At 40.3% G+C, this 18,726-nt stretch overlaps 3 protein-coding genes across 6 annotated transcripts; 2 read left to right on the top strand and 1 right to left on the bottom strand.

Annotated features, from left to right (window-relative positions):
* Positions 1 to 687: 687 nt before the first annotated feature.
* On the top strand, positions 688 to 3,772 carry LOC128015738 (putative methyltransferase-like protein 7A). Of its 2 annotated transcripts, none has more exons than XM_052599819.1 (3): positions 688 to 1,315; positions 2,557 to 2,642; positions 2,869 to 3,772. In XM_052599819.1, exons 1-3 carry the CDS (start codon positions 821 to 823, stop codon positions 3,014 to 3,016), a joined length of 729 nt encoding a protein of 242 aa, XP_052455779.1. In that variant the 5' UTR covers positions 688 to 820; the 3' UTR covers positions 3,017 to 3,772. The 2 variants fall into 2 exon arrangements, with proteins under 2 accessions (XP_052455779.1, XP_052455780.1); XM_052599820.1 differs by having other exon boundaries at positions 2,557 to 2,665; positions 2,869 to 3,011.
* Positions 3,773 to 5,153: 1,381 nt separating this feature from the next.
* LOC128015737 (putative methyltransferase-like protein 7A) lies at positions 5,154 to 7,172 on the top strand. The gene is made up of 3 exons (XM_052599818.1): positions 5,154 to 5,785; positions 6,100 to 6,185; positions 6,481 to 7,172. The coding sequence occupies exons 1-3, from the start codon at positions 5,291 to 5,293 to the stop codon at positions 6,626 to 6,628; spliced, it is 729 nt and encodes a 242-aa protein (XP_052455778.1). The 5' UTR covers positions 5,154 to 5,290; the 3' UTR covers positions 6,629 to 7,172.
* Positions 7,173 to 12,698: 5,526 nt separating this feature from the next.
* Positions 12,699 to 18,156, bottom strand: LOC128015739 (cyclic AMP-dependent transcription factor ATF-1). 3 transcript variants are annotated; one of them, XM_052599822.1, is made up of 8 exons: positions 17,967 to 18,156; positions 16,422 to 16,525; positions 16,188 to 16,307; positions 16,002 to 16,099; positions 14,552 to 14,685; positions 14,140 to 14,316; positions 13,891 to 14,038; positions 12,699 to 13,766 (listed from the first exon to the last, which is right to left on the bottom strand). In XM_052599822.1, the coding sequence occupies exons 2-8, from the start codon at positions 16,518 to 16,520 to the stop codon at positions 13,622 to 13,624; spliced, it is 921 nt and encodes a 306-aa protein (XP_052455782.1). In that variant the 5' UTR covers positions 16,521 to 16,525; positions 17,967 to 18,156; the 3' UTR covers positions 12,699 to 13,621. The 3 variants fall into 3 exon arrangements, with proteins under 3 accessions (XP_052455782.1, XP_052455783.1, XP_052455784.1); XM_052599823.1 differs by having other exon boundaries at positions 16,422 to 16,522; positions 17,967 to 18,142; XM_052599824.1 differs by lacking the exon at positions 17,967 to 18,156 and adding an exon at positions 16,927 to 17,166.
* Positions 18,157 to 18,726: the final 570 nt, after the last annotated feature.

An 18,726-nucleotide genomic window follows, 5' to 3' on the forward strand; every position in this document is an offset into this window, starting at 1 on the left:
GTGGGGAAGAGCGAGCAAGTGGAAAAACTCCAGTGCATCACTGTATTCATAGTCAAGCCGCACATATCACCCCTAACCAACACCTCGTGCGGGGCCTCGGCGACCGCAGAAGCGAACGGTGGGGGTTAGACGCGAGGCGACTTAAGAAATAGACTCCAGAGTGCGGATACTTTTCTTTATTTTACCATAGCCGTAGGCTATCACAGAGAGAACATGTAGAGAGGCTGCAAACGAATCTCTCATGAGTGGCTCCCTGTGATAAACCCATTATACGGCTCTTACCTTTCGTTGCGTCCGCGAAAGAGGAGTTAAACACTGCTCGAAGAAAATCGCTGGAGAAAGCGAGATGATAGGGCACAGATGATTCGCTATTCCTGAAGGAATGAAATCTGAGCGAAATGGCGCGCGGCACCCGGGTATACGATGCGTACGCATGCGTAGGGCGGTGCCAAGCGCTATTTGGCCAATAGGATTGGCGGGATGGTATAGGGCTTCAGACATTCGTCACACCGAAGGTGTTCCCATACGTGGTGACGTCACCGCAGCATCGAAGTGACCTATGAAAGGGAAACGTTTTTTTGTCCTGTAAAGTTGGGCATTTTAATATGGGAAGTCTATGGCAGCCTTTTGCAGCCAGCCTCAAGCGGCCAGTCGACGAATTACAGTTTTACTCACTTCCTTGTTGGCTACACGACACGAGATGAAAGACAGAGGGAGGTTACCGCTAGGTCAGTTGTCACAAGGTGCGCGCAACAGCTAACGTACTCTCCTCTTGTGTATCAAATATAGTTTAGAGTTCCAGTCAGATTTGTCGTTAAAAATGACGCTGTTTATGAACGCTTGCGCTTTTTTAGTCAAAGTCCTCACTATCCCGCTTAACATCGCAGAGGTGATTGGACTTTTCTCTCTCTATAAACGCGTCTTTCCTCTAATCGTCTATAAATTCTCAATCTGCTACAATGACAAAATGAAAGACAAAAAAAGGGAACTATTTCGAAACCTGGACAAGTTCTACCCCACGAAAGGCTCTCTGCGTATCTTGGAGGTGGGCTGCGGATCCGGGGCGAACTTCGAGCACTACCCGACGGGCGCCAGGATCACATGCACCGACCCCAACCCGCATTTCCAAAAGTACCTGAAGAATAGTATGAGCAAGAACGACCACCTCTTTTATGACAGCTTCATAGTAGCGTCAGGGGAGAATCTAAAGGCGGTGGAGGACAACTCCGTGGATGTTGTGGTGTGCACGCTGGTTCTGTGCTCAGTCCAGGATTCACCGAAGGTTCTGCAAGAAGCAAAGAGAGTTCTGAGGCCTGTAAGTTTAGGACAGACAGTGCTTAGGTGCTGAAACTACGATATGCTTTGATGGTTCATAAACTGTGTCTTATCTCTCCCAAGCCGTTTTCCATCAAAGAGTAAATAGTGATTGCATTAAGTTTATTCATGGCCGTAGCCAGGCTGTGAAAATTAGTCCAGGGGGTTTCTATAATAACCCCTTATTATAGAATTATAATAAGCCGTATAAAAACAACTAATTGTATACAGTAACACTTGAAAAGATACAGAAATGTAGATGTTTTTGGAGGGATGCTCATTTTTAAATCTTTCCTTATTTACTGCATCAAAGTTTGTTAATACTATATTTATGGGGTGGATAATTTTATCAGTTGTTTAATATTCATGCAATCCTGTTATTTCCGGATAGCCAAGATCACAAAAAAAAAAACAGATAACCGTGTCATAATTTTTTTTTGACATGATCAACCCGGGTTCGAATCCGCCTTTTAGCAAAACCTTTTCTCCCTTTTCAAATTTCACATTATATCAGAAAAGCATTTATTTTCAATGAAAATTAAATAAATAATCAAAAGGTAAGGGTAGGTGTAGGTGTTGTCCCAATAAGGTGGCATCCATTAAATTAGACTCAGTAAGTTATTACTACTGTTTTATAATTTACTACTATACTGATGTGCGTAAATAGTATAAATAGCAGAAAATCCTGCTATTTTAACATAGCGGTAGTATAAATATAATCTATAGATATTTGCACTTAGTGTTAAATTTAGTGTAAGAACCAAAACAAGTTGAAAAACACGTATAATAGCTGGATCTGGCAACACGAAGCCAGATCTCTCTCTCTCTTGCTCACAACTCTCTGAAGACTCGTTCACTTCGGAAGCGTCTCGCAGCGATCATTTTCATACCACGGACCTAAACATTCTGAATTATTCATGCAGACATTCATATGAGGAGTTTAGCAGCAAATTAAACAATCAGAGAACAAATTTTATTTTCGAACATGAAGAATTTACCGAGGTCCGGACCTCGGTGACCGCATCGCTGGCTACAGCCATGAGTTTATTTGACATGAAAGGTAACAGCATTACGTAACGACATGTAGATCGCCGTTTTGCTGCGATTATATCCATAAGAAACAGCTGTTTGTTTTAGGGCTGCTGTTTAGAAATGCTGGAATATTGTAAACTAAACAGCATGTATTCAAATTCAAAATTATGGGTTGAAATATATAAATGTATAATTTGTATTTTTTTTCAGGGAGGAGCACTTTTCTTCCTTGAACATGTGGTGTCTGACCCCTCAAGCTGGACTTACTTTTTTCAACATGTTATTCAACCCTTCTGGTAATGTAAAAACACAGTATTGGGTGAGATGTCTGCATAAATATAGCAAAAATATATGCATTCAATCACCCATGCATAACCGGAGATCATGGGTTTAGTTCAGGCAGATTATCTTTTTTTTATTTATTTTTTTGCTTTGAAACCATAGTCTGTTTTACTTAATGATGGAATAGTAGTAACAAAGCATATGACCACTATAGAGTAAGAAAGTCTGTATGTTTGTAAGGTACTATCTCGAAGATGGCTGTGAGACGACCCGTGCTACTTGGAAGCACCTCGAGGCAGCTGGCTTCTCTGACCTGCAGCTACATCACATCCAAGCCCCGCTGATTTTTATGATCAAGCCACATATTGTTGGTTATGCAGTCAAATAATGAAAATTATTTGTGACCCCAAAAAAACAAAATTCATTCAAAATTCATTAGTTTCACCCCCAGCTGTTCGTATGCAAGAGCAGTTTGAATTAAACCATTAAAAAGAAAGTTTTTGTTTAATATGCAGACACTAAATCTCAAGACTGCATTGTATATTTTATTGAGTACAAAAATTCAGGCAGGTAAAACAACAAAACACTTATATCTATAACAGGTTTTGGAGATGAATGTAGGCCAGCTATGGTGAGGTTGTTGTTAATTAATAAATTATGGAGTTTAGCTCCAACCCTAATCAAACAAACCTACCTGTGATTTTCTAATGATCCTAAAGCCACTGATTAGCAAACTCAAGTATGCTTGATAAGGGTTAGAGTTAAACTCTTTAGGAAAGTGGATCTCGCGAGCCAGTTTTGAGGATCATTGTTCTATACTTTGCAATATATTTTAATAGTCAAGAAGACCACTGTACATTCTCCAGATTTCAATTTTGGCAGACACAATTTTTACCCCAACACTTCTGACCTTTAGCTCCTCTTATAAAATAGATTGTACTCAAAAAAAGTAATTTCTTGCTGATAAATTAGAAAGTAGAACAATGCATTTTTTACAACAGACATTTATTTAAGAAGTTTTTTTTTTTTTTTTGAAATGACCTGATATTTTAATTTTGTCATTGACTGTTGGAACACTTTTCTTTATATGGTATGAATAAAACAAAATAAAAATGAAATGTATAATTCTGAAGTAAATATGAAATAGTTCTCTGGCTGTCTTTTTTATGCACCAGTCAAGACATTGATTTCCCAAATATTGACCAGCACCACTTCATAAGATAACCTTGTTTCTCCTGTCAGACCATCTGAGTGGACTTATTCCAAGAGCCTCCTTGAATCTGAGCGAAAAAAAAACTCATGAGTTAAACTAGTTAAGCTAAAGTCAAGTTGTCCTTTTGAAAAAAATTTTTTTTTAAAATAACACCAACAAACTGTTGAAACCTCAGAAGCGAAGACCAGGAGATTCTTGGGTAATCTTCAGCAGAATTCTTTATTGAGAATGCTTTGCGTGGCGCTGTAGTCATCAAAAGTCTAACTAGTCATTAATACATTGTAGTTTATGTACATTTCTAGGAGGAGGGATACATGGAGGTGGAGACCATTTAAACAAAGTATGCAAATGGAATCAGAAATCAGACACTGGCATTTTCCCAGCCTTCATCTCATGAGCATAACAGTGTTATTTAAATACAGAGGTGCCTGATAGTATCACCCATACCTTGACATGATCATAGAAACAAAGGCAAAGTTGTGCCTTGAGTTTAGCAGGCACCTTTATCTTGGGACCTTGCCCTATAGTCAGGAAGTGCATGAAGACAAAAGGTAAATGTCTTAGAAATCTGGGCTGCTTGACTTGATCATCTCGGAATGTCATAATCTTGACCTCAAAATGTAAAAACACAAATGTACATACTATTACATTGGAACCTAGATTTAACATTTTATAAATGTGTAATCCCACACTACCAAAAAGTAGATAGCTACACTGAAACTACTTTCTTTCACAATAATGTATAGGCTACTACACATAACTGAACAAGTGTTAATAAGGAATTTGCATCAAATTTAGCATTGCGATAAAATGCTATTTTTAAGTAACTTATACTGAGCACACTGAAGCATTTTATCAAACAGTATGACAGATTTTTCTGGTTAAAATTCTGATTTAAAATGTGATATATATATACATTTAATACAAAGTATAATTGTATAATTTAATACCAAGTATAGTCCTATAAATGTACATACATTTTTTTAATGAAAATATAAAAACTTTGGAGGATTTTCGATGCCGATGACCGTTGAAACGCGTCATCACAGTCATCAAAGTCTTTTAAAGTGATGTTCATTTGGTCATGTGATCTCAAGACCGCTCCATATAAAATAAGTTTTTATTAGGTATGAGCCTTTGAAGGCGTCAGTACTTATTTGTGTTTGTACATATTTCTCAAAACTACTAATGTATTCGTGTTTTCGAGGGTTACTTTGAGTGATGAAAAGAAAGAAAGATCCACTAATATTATTTATACACGGACGCCATCTGGCGACAGACTGGATTACTGCCTGGCTCGCTGCCTGGAGCAGATTACGTGCTTTAATGACGTTTATTTTGATCAGTCAGTTCTCAGTTCAGTTGTCACAAGGTGCGCGCAACAGCTAACGTACTCTCCTCTTGGGTATCAAATATAGTTTAGAGTTCCAGTCAGATTTGTCGTTAAAAATGACGCTTTTTATGAACGCTTGCGCTTTTTTAGTCAAAGTCCTCACTCTCCCGCTGTACATTGCAGAGGTGATTGGACTTTTCTATTTCTACAAACGCGTCTTTCCTCTAATCGTCTATAAAATGTCAATCTCCTACAATGACAAAATGAAAGACAACAAAAGGGAACTATTTCGAAACCTGGACAAGTTCTACCCCACGAAAGGCTCTCTGCGTATCTTGGAGGTGGGCTGCGGATCCGGGGCGAACTTCGAGCACTACCCGACGGGCGCCAGGATCACATGCACCGACCCCAACCCGCATTTCCAAAAGTACCTGAAGAAAAGTATGACCAAGAACGACCAACTCGTTTATGACAGCTTCATAGTGGCGTCAGGGGAGAATCTAAAGGCGGTGGAGGACAACTCCGTGGATGTTGTGGTGTGCACGCTGGTTCTGTGCTCAGTACAGGATTCACCGAAGGTTCTGCAAGAAGCAAAGAGAGTTCTAAGGCCTGTAAGTTTAGGACAGACAGTGCTTAGGTGCTGAAACTACCATATGCGTTGATGGTTCCTAAATTGTGTCTTATCTCTCCAAAACCAAAGAGTAAATATTGATTGCATTAAGTTTATTTGAGATGAAAGGTTACAGTATTGCGTGACTACATGAAGATCGCCGTTTGGCTGCGATTTAAATCCATTAGAACCAGCTGTTTGTTTGTTTTAGGACTGCTGTTTAGAAATGTTGAAATATTGTAAACTAAACTGCGTGTATTCAAATTCAAAATTATGGGTTGGAATATATAATTCATTTGTATTTTTCTTCTTTAGGGAGGAGCATTTTTCTTCCTTGAACATGTGGTGTCTGACCCATCAAGCTGGACCTACTTTTTTCAACATGTTCTTCAACCATTCTGGTAATATAAAAACACAGTATTTATAAAATCACCATATATTTTACTTGTGTTTTCATATAGTGGTAAATGTTTGATAAAACATAAGTGGGTGAAATGTCTGCATAAATATAGCAAATATATATGCATTCAATCACCCATGCATAACTGGAGAGCATGGGTTCAATTCAGGCAGATTATAATTTTTGTTGTTAATTTTGCTTTGAAACCATAGTCTGTCTTACATAATGATGGAATACTTGTAACAAAGCATATGACCACTATAGAGTAAGAAAGTCTATACTTGTATGTTTGTAAGGTACTATTTCGGTGATGGCTGTGAGACGACCCGTGCTACTTGGAAGCACCTCGAGGCAGCTGGCTTCTCTGACCTGCAGCTACGTCACATCCAAGCCCCGCTGTTTTTTATGATCAAACCACACATTGTTGGTTATGCAGTCAAATAGTGAAAATTATTTTTGCCTCCAAAAAACTACCTTCATTCAAAATTTTTTCGTTTCACCTAGCTGTTCGTATGCAAGAGCAGTTTGTGTTAAACCATTAAAAGAAAGTTTTTGTTTAATATGCAGACACTAAATCTCAAGACTGCGTTGTATATTTTATGGAGTACAAAAATTCAGGCAGGTAAAATCACAAAATACTTTTATCTATAACAGGCTTTTGGAGATGAATGTAGGCCAGCTATGGTGAGGTTGTTAATTTATAAATGAGCCATACTGCTATGTAGTGGTTAGGGGAATGTGTCCTTAATACTTTGTAATATAGTTGAATACTCAAGAAGACCACTTTGCATTCTCCAGGTGTAATTTTTTCCCCCCCAATGCCTCTGACTATTAAAATTCCGGTTATAAAACACTGTACTCACAAAAAGTAATTTCTTGCTGATAAATCAGAAAAAAGAACAATGTATTTTTTTTTTCAATTACCAAATATTTTCACATTGTCATTGACTGTTGAAACACTATGGTATGAATAAAAAGAAAAATTAAAGCTATAAAGTAAATGTATTTTTAATGCAACAACCAAAGACATTGATTTCCCAAATATTGACCAGTACCATTTCATAAGATAACCTAGTCTCTTGTCTGTCCATCTGAGTGGAGTTTTTCCAAGAGTGTCCTTGAACAGGAGAAAAAAAGAAAAAGAAAAAACCTTTTCGGTTATGTATGGTAACCCTTGTTCCCTGAAGGAGGGAACGTAGATGTCACGAAATTGAGATATCACTTCACTAAAACAATCTACTTTGAGTTTAAACTAAACGACCCAATTCACATTGGCATACAATTATTGCATCCAGCTGCCACTGATCACAGCTTGAGGATAATAAGGCAGCAGGTGCAATGCATACCAGGTTTTGCTGAGGAGCCGAGCCAGTGACCTGGCGGCTTAGCGGTGGTACACTTACCGTGGCGGTGGTACATGACATTTCTGTTCCCTCCTTCAGGGAACGAGGGTTACCATACGTAACCGGCACGTTCCCTTTCAGTCGGTCACTCTCAATGTCATGTTTCAGTGTGACCACTGTCCTGCCCCTGAATGTATTAAGGCTAGCGGTCTGTTCGACCGAATCCAATTCCATAACGAGAAAAGAGATCCTATGCATCGGTGAGAGTTTGCTCTTTTCCCAGTTGACCCGAAGGTATATGCTGAAGCACCAAGTCCCTGTGTTCGCACAACTGATCCCGAGATTGTGCTAGTATAAGCCAACCGTCTAGATAGTTGCGAACACCCTGCTCTCTGAGGGGAACAAGAGCTGCCTCCGCGACTTTCGTGAAGACACAGGGAGACAGGGACAGCCTGAAGGGCAGGACCTTGTACTGATATGCCTGTCTTTCAAATGCAAACTGCTGAAAAGGTCTGTGGCATGGAAGGAACAATACATGAAAGTACTCATCCTTTAAGGTCAATCGCTGCAAACCAATCTTGGGGACAGATGCACCCGAAGATGTGTTTCTGCATCAACATCTTGAATGGTAGCCGATAAAGGGCTTGATTCAAAACTCGCAGATCCAAGATCAGTCATAACCCACCTCCTTTCTTGGGTACAATGAAGTAAGGGCTGTAAAACCCCGTCCTCATATTGGCTGGAGGGACCGGCTCTATCACGTCCTCGCCACTAAGACTGCGATCTCTGCCTGCAGAACAGGGGCATCAGCTGCTTTCACTATAGTGAAGTGGATACCGCTGAACTAGGGTGGACGCCAGGCGAGCTGAATCGCATAGCCGAGGCTGATGGTCCATTAGAAGCCAAAGAGACAGGCTGGGCAGTGCTGATCAGTCGCTTAGAAACCGTACAAGTGGGACTAGCCCAGGAGTAGGAAAGTACGGTCCTAGAGAGCCACAGTCCTGCACAGTTCAGCTCCAACCCTGGAAAAAACCTCACCTGCCTGTGTCTTAGTAATCCTTAATGGATTGATGCGCTTGTTCAGGTGTGTTTGATAAGGGTTGAAGCTGAACTCTGCAGGTCTGCGCCTCTCTAGGACTGAACTTGCCGACCCCTGGACTAGTGGAACCATAGACATACCCGTGGTGGGGAAGCCAGGGACCCAAGTCGGACCACTTGTGAGCAAGCCGGAGTTTGGTGTGAGTGTAGGGTGCAGGGCTCACCTGGTTCCACAGGTTTGCAGAGAGTGCGTGAGTATGGCCTTTGTTGATGCTCTTGAAAAGCCCGCTGCTGCCATCTGTCGAAGGTGGAGGATGAGTGAGGTCCGGTGCTAGGCCATCTGCAACTCTCCGTGCCATCCTGGGACCCAGAGATAGAGAAAACTGCTCTCTCGTTGAGATTTCCAGATTATCTGCCTGGCCCTCCTCCAGAGGAGGGAGAAGTGCCTTCACCACCCCCCAGAAAGCATCTACCTTTCTCTGGGACACCCATCCCGGGGCCTCTTGCTCTTCTGCTCACCGCCAGGTTTGACGGGGGCCAGGACGGGAGGAGCGGCCTGCTTGTGCCCAGTCTGCTTCTGGGCAGCCGAGGACTGCTGGGCAAAGTTCTCGACTGCGTCACCGAACCTTGTCGGTATCCCTCATGTCTGCCATGACACAGCCAGAGATGGCGCTAATGAACGGGAAGGCAGTACTGGGTCTCCAGTGGGTGATGGTCCCCAGAGGGTTAGTTCCCTGCAAGGTTTGCCACCACTGTAATCCTCAAACCACCCGCGCTACTGCCGGAAGTAGTTCTAACCTGTCGGCCACCAGAACGAGCTCCAGATCGCGATAGCAGGACTCCACCCACTGAAGGTAGCAGAGCCTGGTTTGCAGCTCAGAGATGGTCATCTTCCCGCAGTGGGAACATGACTCATCCACGAAGGCCACCTCAGCGTGCTCGACGCCCAGACAGGTGAAGCACCGATTGTGACCATCACCCATTGCCAGGTAATGACCGCACCCAGAAACGCACAGGTGAAACAGCATCCTTATAGGACGATCTGTCATCTTTACAAAGAAAAGCTCTTTTAGAGAAATTTGCTCTGTATGAAATGCTCTCTGAGGCGCACAGGGGAATTGGCCAATTGCAACATGACATGGGGTAGTGTAGCATGTAGTGCAGAACCCTCCCGACACAGGAACAACCACCGTTGAAGCGCCGTCTCGACAACACACAAAACGTCAGAGAGTGTGTGCTGAACTCGTAGTTCACAGCAGACACAGTTGAGCAGAATGATACTAACGCTTGGCTCCGAAAGCGAAAGGCTGGTATGCATTGCACCTGCTGCCTTATTATACTCATGCTGTGGTCAGTGGAAGCTGGATGCAATAATTGTATGACAATACAGTATATTACAGTCATGGCCACACGTTTTGGCAGTGACACAAATAGTGTTTTTCAAAGTTTTCTGCTTCAGTTTTTGTAGATTATTTTTCCACAAGTTTCTATGGTAAACTGATAAACAATAAGCATACTAGTTTTAAAGGCTTTTATTGGAAAAAAAAAATATGAGTAAATATTTACAGTGTTGACCCTTGTTCTTCAAAACTTCTGGCATGCTGGATATTAGCTTCTCGGACAGATCCTGACTGATGGCAGTCCATTCTTGTCTTATTAGTTCTTGGAGTTTATCAGAATTTCGCCTTGTGAGGATAGACCACAGGTTCTCTATGGGATTGAGATCCGGGGAGTTGCCTGGCCACGGATCCAAAATTTTAATGTAATGATCTCAGAGCAACTTTTTTTTATCACTCTTGCTTTGTGACATGGTGCTCTCTCATGCTTGAAAATGCACGGATCATCACCAAATTGCTCATGGATCATTGGAAGTCAGGACATTTTGATACCATTCTTCATTCACGGCAGTGTTTTGGGCAGAATTATGAGAGAGCCCCATCACTTGGTTGAAAAGCAACCCCACACATGATTGGTCTTAGGTCTTCACTGTTAGCACGTCACAGGACTCATGGTAGCATTCCAATTCCAAACAGTCAGAAGGGAGCTTCAGAGAAAACAACTTTACAACAGTCTTCTGCTGCCCAATCCTTGTACTTCCTGCAGAATTTCAGTCTGTCCTTCACGTTTTTCTTGGAGAGAAGTGTTTTTTTTTTTTTTTTTTTTGCTTCCCTTCTTAACACCACACAGTTGTCCAAAAGTCTTGGCCTCACTGTGTGTTCAGATGATCACATACAAACCTTCTGCCTTTTCTAAGCAAGCTCTGCAATGCTGGAGACACAATTCTGTAGACTTATTCACTGCGGTTGAAACAGTTTTACAGTATTGTGGGTCCCAGGGGGTCCGAAAACCAGTCAGTATCTGGGGTGACCACCATTTGCCTCATGCAGTGCAACACATCTCCATCTCCACTCCTCTTCAATGGCTGTGCGAAGTTGCTGAATATTGGCAGGTCCTGGAACACATTCTCGTATACGCTGATCCAGCAAAAATGCTCTATAGTGGACTTGTCCGGTGAGTATGCTGGCCCTGCAAGATCTGGGAGGTTTTCAGCTTCCAGGAATTGTGTACAGATCCTTGCAACGTGGAGCCATGCATCATCATGCTACAACATAAGGTGAATGTCGTGGATGAAAGGCACAACAATGGGCCTCAAGATCTTGTCAGGTTTCTCTGTACCCGTGTTGCACCGGTGTTCATTGTCCATAACGTACACCTTCTCATACCATAACCCCACTGTGCTCACTAACACAGATTTAGACAGATTTGTGAACAATATTTGAGGGAAACAGGCCTTTTATGTACATCTTTGAGTTCAGCTAATGAAAAAGGGGGCAAAAACAAAAGTGTTGTGTTTATAATTTTGTTCAGTGTACAACGTGCAGTGCTGGGGTTACTTCATGGAGAGGTTTGAGAGCCCCTGCTTAAAAAAAAAATCCCAAAGCCATAGCTTTAGATTGTGTAATTTCACGTCAAAAAGTGTACATTATATGTATTTTGTATGTACTGTAATTATTATTGTGAGTATCTTGAACTATACACCATCACCTGACATTATTATGAGATTAATTTATTAAAAACAGTACTATCTTTGATATAATTCTAAAATAGTACTCAACTACAACTGTGTCTCGTGCCTTTAACCTCTGTAAAAATGTGTATTGGCAACAACTAACAACTGTTGATAAGCGACTCATTTCAAGGCCATCATTTTCCAGTCATGCATGATACAGATTAGTAGGCTACTGTTTCAAATACACAATTTCGAGTTGAGAAATAAAGATTCCGTGGTCTTTGTCTTTTGGGGGGGGGGGGGGCATTATTCTTTCATTATTCTTGAGCATGTAGTGTCTGACCCCTCAAATGTAAAAATTGTCAGCATGTTTTTCAGCCTTTCTGGTAATTTATATATATGATTGCATATATTGTACAGTATGTTTTTGTCAGGTGCTATACGAACGACGGCCATGGTACAATGTCTACAATGGCACTATAGTTTCTCTGATCTTTAGCTAAGACACATCCAGGCTAATTTGTTATTTTTTGCTGAAACCACAGATTGTTGGTTATTCAGTAAAATAATGAATATGAATTTTTCTAAAAGAAAAAAGAAAATGTTGCATGTTTGTTTTTCAGTTAGCCTAATACATTTCACTATGGACTGTTAAATGTTTGTAAGGGGGAAAAAAAACAATTTGTATTAAACCCTAAAATACAAGCTTCTGTTTAATAACAGACAATCTAAAAAATAGATTGTGTATTTTATATGACTGTATCTTCTTGCTGCAGGAGTATCCTGTCTGTAGAAGTTGCAGGACCCGCGTTTGAGTTGATGGTTAATGAATAAAAAAAAGCCATACTTCCATCTAGTGGTTAGGAGAAAAAGTAGCAATACTAATAGTCATACTTCTGTACTTGTAGTATTTTTTTTTTTTTAATCTTTTTTCTGGAAGCCTGGATATTGTTCTAAATTATGGAATAAAAACAAAATCAAAGCTGTCATTTTGAAAATATGTTTTCCGAAATATACTGACCAACAAGCTAACCTTGCATGTCCTATCAATCCATCTGAGTGGAATTGTTCCAAAAGTCCTCCTTGAGATTGAAACTTATTGAAACTGAAAGGGAGCAAAACAAAGGCTGGAAAAATATTTATTTAGATTCACTTTAGCAAAAACAAGTGACTGTCTTTTTCATCGTATACTCCCTGATTTGATTGTCTTGTAACAGCTTGGCTTATAAACAGTGGTAAGGCCTCAGGCCTATTACTCTGCTAAAACCAACAACGGCCCCAACCCAAGAGTGTATATGGCTTAAAGACCAGTCAGAAATATTACAAAGACCTGGACTAGAAATGACATTTGTCTATCAATCTAGAATAAGCCTTAAATGAACCTACCACTGTTTCATCTCATCCATAATAGTAAAGCTGAAAGTCCTCACCTTAAATTCTGCTCAGTCTCTGTAGAAAATGTCTCACTAAAACTCACTAAAATAAAATACGGAATGGGGATAAGAATACCAGAGCTTTCTAAGGGGAAAATAGCAAAAATGCAAAGAACACAGCTGCATGACTTCATGAAAAACACAATTGCGTCACAATTTTCATACATACAAGCGCATCTGAGATCAGGTGTAAAAATACCAGTCTTCTATTTTGGATAAAGCAAAATTCAGCTATTCAATAAAATTAACATTCAATATTCCCTGGAAACCAAATGGGTCAAGAATAAAGCAAGATCTCCCAGTGTAGACGTGCCAATGCTTGCACAAGATACATACACAAATATAAACATCTTATGACTGCAAATAAAAATGTTAATGGAACAGCGTTTCCCTCTTTCCATCTATTCTGAAAAGCATAATAATTGCTGTTGTTTCTGGTCAATTATTCTTAGGCTGTAGTTAAAAAATGAGTTGTATAAAAACAAGCACTTGACATGAGGATTAAATGTATCCCCTAGGTCAAAAAAAAGTCCCTGTGTCTGTGTTTGTATAAGCACATAGGCAGACAGGTCTGCCAGCAAAGTCCCATTAGCATGATTGAATGGATGTCCCACTAGCCAGTTTTAACACAGTACAGGTCCTTTAATGTCTTGAGCTCCTCGATAAGAGTCTTGTTCTGATTCTCCAGGACAGCCACACGGTTCTCCAGACACTTCACATACTCCTTTTTCTTTCTGCGACACTCTCTGGCTGCCTCCCTGCACGCAGAGGTTCGGAATTACACATAAATGCAGTTAGGCTTACAATGCACATGACAACAACTGCAGGATATTATACATTACCAACCAACAAATTCATTCTCTTGTCTTCGAATACACCCACCTGTTCTTCGCCAAGCGTATCTCTCTCTTCATTTGCGGGTCACTGCTTTTGCCCTGAGAGCTGATAACGGGTGATGTCATGACGACGGTCTGAGGCAGCGAGGAGGAAGAAGAGCGGATCTGATAAGCTTGCATTTCTCCCCCTGCACCTATAACACAGTATCACAGCCAGAGTGTGTTGCACATGTACGAAAGGAACAATATGAGCTGATTGTCAAATTAAAAGGTCTTTTTGCCCTTGTGTGCCAACCTTGGAGCACCACCTGGTTACTAGGCAGCAGAATCTGTTGTCCATCGGCGGTCTGAGCATATTGCAGTATAGTTGGCTGGGTTGGGTTCGAGTTGGTCATGGTGAGAGTCTGCAGGCCTTGTACACCCTCTGAACCAGTACTGGCCAGCTGCAGAGAGCCATTGGATGAAATCGCAACTGCAACAGAGCAAACAAGAATCGTGACGGATGGTTCATGGTATAAAACTGTATATCATGCATGAAGATACATCTTTTTTATTTCCTTTTTATTCAATTATTACAACTGTGCTCTAGTTCATATCGTAAAATAAGAACTTATGAAACACTTAGCTTCATTTGCTTTATTGCAAAATACATAGGAAGTTACCACATGATGCACTCAGTACTCAAATAGTATGCTGGCTTGGCTTACAGTATTGGCCAGTGCTTGTCTGGTAGATCGGTGTAGGAAGTGAAACACTTGTTATGGCAGAAGAGGTGGAGCACTCTTCTTCTCCCTCGTTCTGAGTTGCCACTTCCTCAGCTGATAGATCATTTAGAATCTTCCTGAAACACAAAAAGGAACAGAACAGAACTTGGTTTTGTGCCCGAGATGTGCCTGGAGGTTGCTTGGCAAATTTAGCTTTTCACTCCACTCTCAGTAACACTGGGCCTTGTCATACACCTGGCGCAAGGAGTAGCGCAAGTGTTTTTGCTAGTTTCAGCCCAACGCAGTTCTCGTTTTCATGCCCTGCGCCTCGTTGTTCAAATAGCAAATGCATTTGAACACGTTTTTGTGCTCATGGGCGTGCTGGTCTTAAAAAGAGGTGTGTTCAGGAACACTGTTGGCGCGTTGCTATTTTGAGGAACTGAAAATAGACTGTGCCATAGACCAACTCAATCCTGTCAATGGCGCAAGATTTTTTTTTTGTTATTTAAAGAGCGCGTTAATAGAAAATGCACCTCTGGACAGGTCCACAACACAGCGTTCACATTGCTTATAACCGTATTTTTCTGACTATAAGTCGCACCTGAGTATAATTCGCATCAGTCCAAAAATACATCATGATGAGGAAAAAAACATATAAGTCGCATTTATTTAGAACCAAGAACCAAGAGTTGACATTACCGTGTACAGCCGCGAGAGGGCACTCTATGCTGCTCAGTGTACACTACAGGAGCAGTGAGCAGCATAGAGCGCCCTCTGGCGGCTGTACACGGTAATGTTTTATCTTGGTTCATGTGTCTTAGTTAATTTCTCTTGGTTAATGTCAAATTAATTTTGTTAAATAAGTCGCACCTGACTATAAGTCGCAGGACCATACAAACTATGAAAAAAAGTGTGACTTATAGTCCGGAAAATATGGTACACAGAGAGATGCGCAGCAGCACACAAAATTTTTTAAACATGAAACAATAAAAGATTAAAATATAAAAGATTATTATTGCATAAACTACATGAATATAAAAATGCCTACATGTCTTAATGGATAGTCATTGCATGTATCAGATTTAGACTACTGATTTGCTTGCACACTAGCAGTTCCGTTTCATCTCTAGAGATGCGCCTGTCTTTCCGTTTGCCAATTCCGCCGTGTAAATAGCAAATCCGCCATTGCACGAGCGCAACTGGCTATTACAGGGAATGGGAGATTACATTCTGATTGGTTTATTCCATGTTACACAAAAAAAAAAACACCCATTACTCATTAAGAGAATAGGGAAAACCCATTCAAACCATGCACCCGGGCGCGCCAATCGTTTTCCCGTCTTTAAACTTCGAAAAGTGGATTCAGACACCCTGCATTCTTACTTTATTAATCATTAAAAGACTAATACATTTTATTAATTGGCACTTCATAAATTTGCCCTGACCCTTTTACCTGTAGGATGGGCGCCGAGCCAAGATCTCTCTTGACTTCTGGTTAGATGCTCCACTGTCGCTTGAATCCTGAGAATCATCACTATCAGATCCTTGACCCTAATAAGAAACATGGTTTAAGTGGAGGGAGCCTTAAGTAAAACAAAGAGCAGTTTAAGATCACGCTGTATGAGTGTCTGCACGTTACCTGTGCTTGTGCCGGTGGAGACTGGATAACCGATGACTGCGCTGACTGAATCACACTCTGAACCTGGAACTGACCGCTGGGCAGCTGAACCACAGTCACTGGATTCCCACCCAGAGACATCTTCAACAAGATGATGATAGCATGAAACAAGCACTCATTGCTGCTTTTTTACAAATGCTTAGTCACATATAAATCATGCAAATATGGGTAGATAAGTACAAATATGAACAGTACCTGTGCAATCTGTGATATGTGAGAGGCAGTTATAGTTGTGGGGATGGCAATGGTTTGGGACTCAGAGCCATTACGGTTATTCTGCTGGACCTCCTCCATTGCTGCTGCAAATGAACAATGAGACATTTTTTTGTCAATACTTAATGTAGATATCATGCTTTTCATGACAAGTGCCTATATACAGAAAAAAACATTTACAGAGATAACAGTAAACAAGCAATTATGACCAGTTATATTTTAGAGCTGACTATAATAAAAAGGGGGGGGGGGGGGGGGAGAAGTACACACACATATGCAATACTTTTTCCAGGCCCAGAAATCAAAAGTTCCTCATATTTCTGAAATATCTTACATATTTAATTGTGTTCATTTTTAAGCCTTTCAAATAACTTTGAAGAATATTTGGTAAAAAATATTATTATATAATGTCTGAATAAATATTTAATCAATTCTGTTTGAATAATGCAAAAAAAAAAAAAACGCAGACTGTTTATATTGTGCTTACGGGATGGTCAGGGTGTGTGTGTTTGTGTGCTGAGGTAGTTCTGTGGTCAACCCAGGCTAACAGTCAAAAGCCTTGATTTGGTCACCGTTTCCATTTTACCCCAACCCTGAGTCAGTACCTCTCAAACCTTCAGCTCCACCACACACACTTACACTGGCCTTGTGGGTTACATTCAACACATTACTGCTGCAACCTTTCTGCAGTTGTCCTCATTTCATTCCAGTAAAATCATGTTAATACAATAAATGGAAAATAAAGTTACAATGTAATGAAAAAAAATTTAAAAAAAATACTTCACATGGAAGACACAACTCCTTGTAGTAGTAAAGCAGATGGAGCTGCTTTGAGTTGTTATTAAAAGACCTTCTTGTAGAACCGGATGCTAAATATCGCCCATCAAATACTCAAAAAAACAAGCTATATCAGGCTAAATTCTATTTAAACAAAGCCAGAATAACACTGCGAGCTATATCGATGTGTTGATTCAATATTTACGTTAATACCGTATGTTAAAAGTCCACATTTTAAACTAAAAATATAAGGCTACAGCAGCTAACGTTAGCAGGCTAAAAAAAAAAAAAAAAAAAAAAGAAGGGGAAAAAAGCTGTCTTTGATTTCATTTCGAGACTTATCTGTGAAAACACATAAGACTCTGCCAGTATTTGTAAACGGACTTGTTTCTACTCCACAAAAGCAACATCACTTGATATAGATAGTTTTTTTGTATTGATGTTGCAAATATTTTATTAGTGTCAGAGGCTTAAAGTGTAATTCCTCCATGAGATCCAAAAGCGCATCTCCAAATAAAGCTAACCGCTGCGGTGCGTTACGAAGCCCGTGAGCGACTTTATGCCGTGCTCTGCAGAAAGTTCCAAGCAAGTCACTGGTACGCAAGTGCCCGCGTCAACAGACGTCAGCGATACGGGGAGCCATTAAAACACCTTCCCGAAAACGAGTGTTACAACCGAGCGGACGGGCGCCATGACTGCAGCGACATGTCGGCAGAACAGAAAGAGGAAAAAACAAAAGCAACGCTTTACCTTTAATCCTTTTGAATCGCTTCTGGAAACAATAACGCTGTCTATAGAGATGTCAGTGTTCGAGATATAATTTGTAAAGTAAATTATTTAATAATGCATAGAATAAACCTGGGCGGTTTCCATTGAAAAAAATCTAGATGGCTTCGGGGTTTTTTTTCTCTAAAGGCCGCAGTAAGCGCCGCCCCCTAGAAGGACGTGTTACGTAAATCTCCTTTAAGCTTTGTGATTGGTCAATATCACTCAAACGGAAAAGTGGTCTGGGGACTTGAATGAAACCAATGCAATTTTCAGATTTTCTCTATTCTGCTTGACAAATATGCTACTATATTCACAAATAAAAATGTGCATTATTTTTATTTATGTGCAAGAATTCTTAAAGATTATTATGAACACAAAAATTTTATTTTATGTAAACATTCTTAATATAATTTTCCTGTTATACAACCCCAACTATGTTGTTGAAATAAATCAATAAAATGCACACACACACACACACACACTGCAGACAATTATCTATGAAATACATTTTTTTTTTAGTATTTCACTGAAAAATGTACTTTTTTTTCCTATCCAGAAAGATGTTTGGATGTTAAAGAAGTGTAAGATAGAAAGACAGACAGACAGACAGACAGACAGACAGACAGATAGACAGATAGATAGATAGATAGATAGATAGATAGATAGATAGATAGAGAAAATTTGACAGTAAACGGCAGTTATACAAAACTTCAGAGATGCAAAATAAATGCTTTTTATTATT

Source organism: Carassius gibelio, chromosome A6 (assembly GCF_023724105.1).
Source record: "Carassius gibelio isolate Cgi1373 ecotype wild population from Czech Republic chromosome A6, carGib1.2-hapl.c, whole genome shotgun sequence".
Classification (NCBI taxonomy): Eukaryota; Metazoa; Chordata; class Actinopteri; order Cypriniformes; family Cyprinidae; genus Carassius; species Carassius gibelio.

Coding starts and splice junctions, on each gene's coding strand:
- LOC128015738 (XM_052599819.1), top strand. CDS start 821: ATGACGCTGTTTATGAACGCTTGCGCTTTTTTAGTCAAAGTCCTCACT. Junction 1,316..2,556: donor CAAAGAGAGTTCTGAGGCCT/GTAAGTTTAGGA, acceptor ATTTTTTTTCAG/GGAGGAGCACTTTTCTTCCT. Junction 2,643..2,868: donor CATGTTATTCAACCCTTCTG/GTAATGTAAAAA, acceptor TATGTTTGTAAG/GTACTATCTCGAAGATGGCT.
- LOC128015737 (XM_052599818.1), top strand. CDS start 5,291: ATGACGCTTTTTATGAACGCTTGCGCTTTTTTAGTCAAAGTCCTCACT. Junction 5,786..6,099: donor CAAAGAGAGTTCTAAGGCCT/GTAAGTTTAGGA, acceptor TTTCTTCTTTAG/GGAGGAGCATTTTTCTTCCT. Junction 6,186..6,480: donor CATGTTCTTCAACCATTCTG/GTAATATAAAAA, acceptor TATGTTTGTAAG/GTACTATTTCGGTGATGGCT.
- LOC128015739 (XM_052599822.1), bottom strand. CDS start 16,520: ATGGAGGAGGTCCAGCAGAATAACCGTAATGGCTCTGAGTCCCAAACC. Junction 14,686..16,001: donor GCTCGGCGCCCATCCTACAG/GTAAAAGGGTCA, acceptor TTTGTGTTTCAG/GAAGATTCTAAATGATCTAT. Junction 13,767..13,890: donor ATACGCTTGGCGAAGAACAG/GTGGGTGTATTC, acceptor CTCTGCGTGCAG/GGAGGCAGCCAGAGAGTGTC.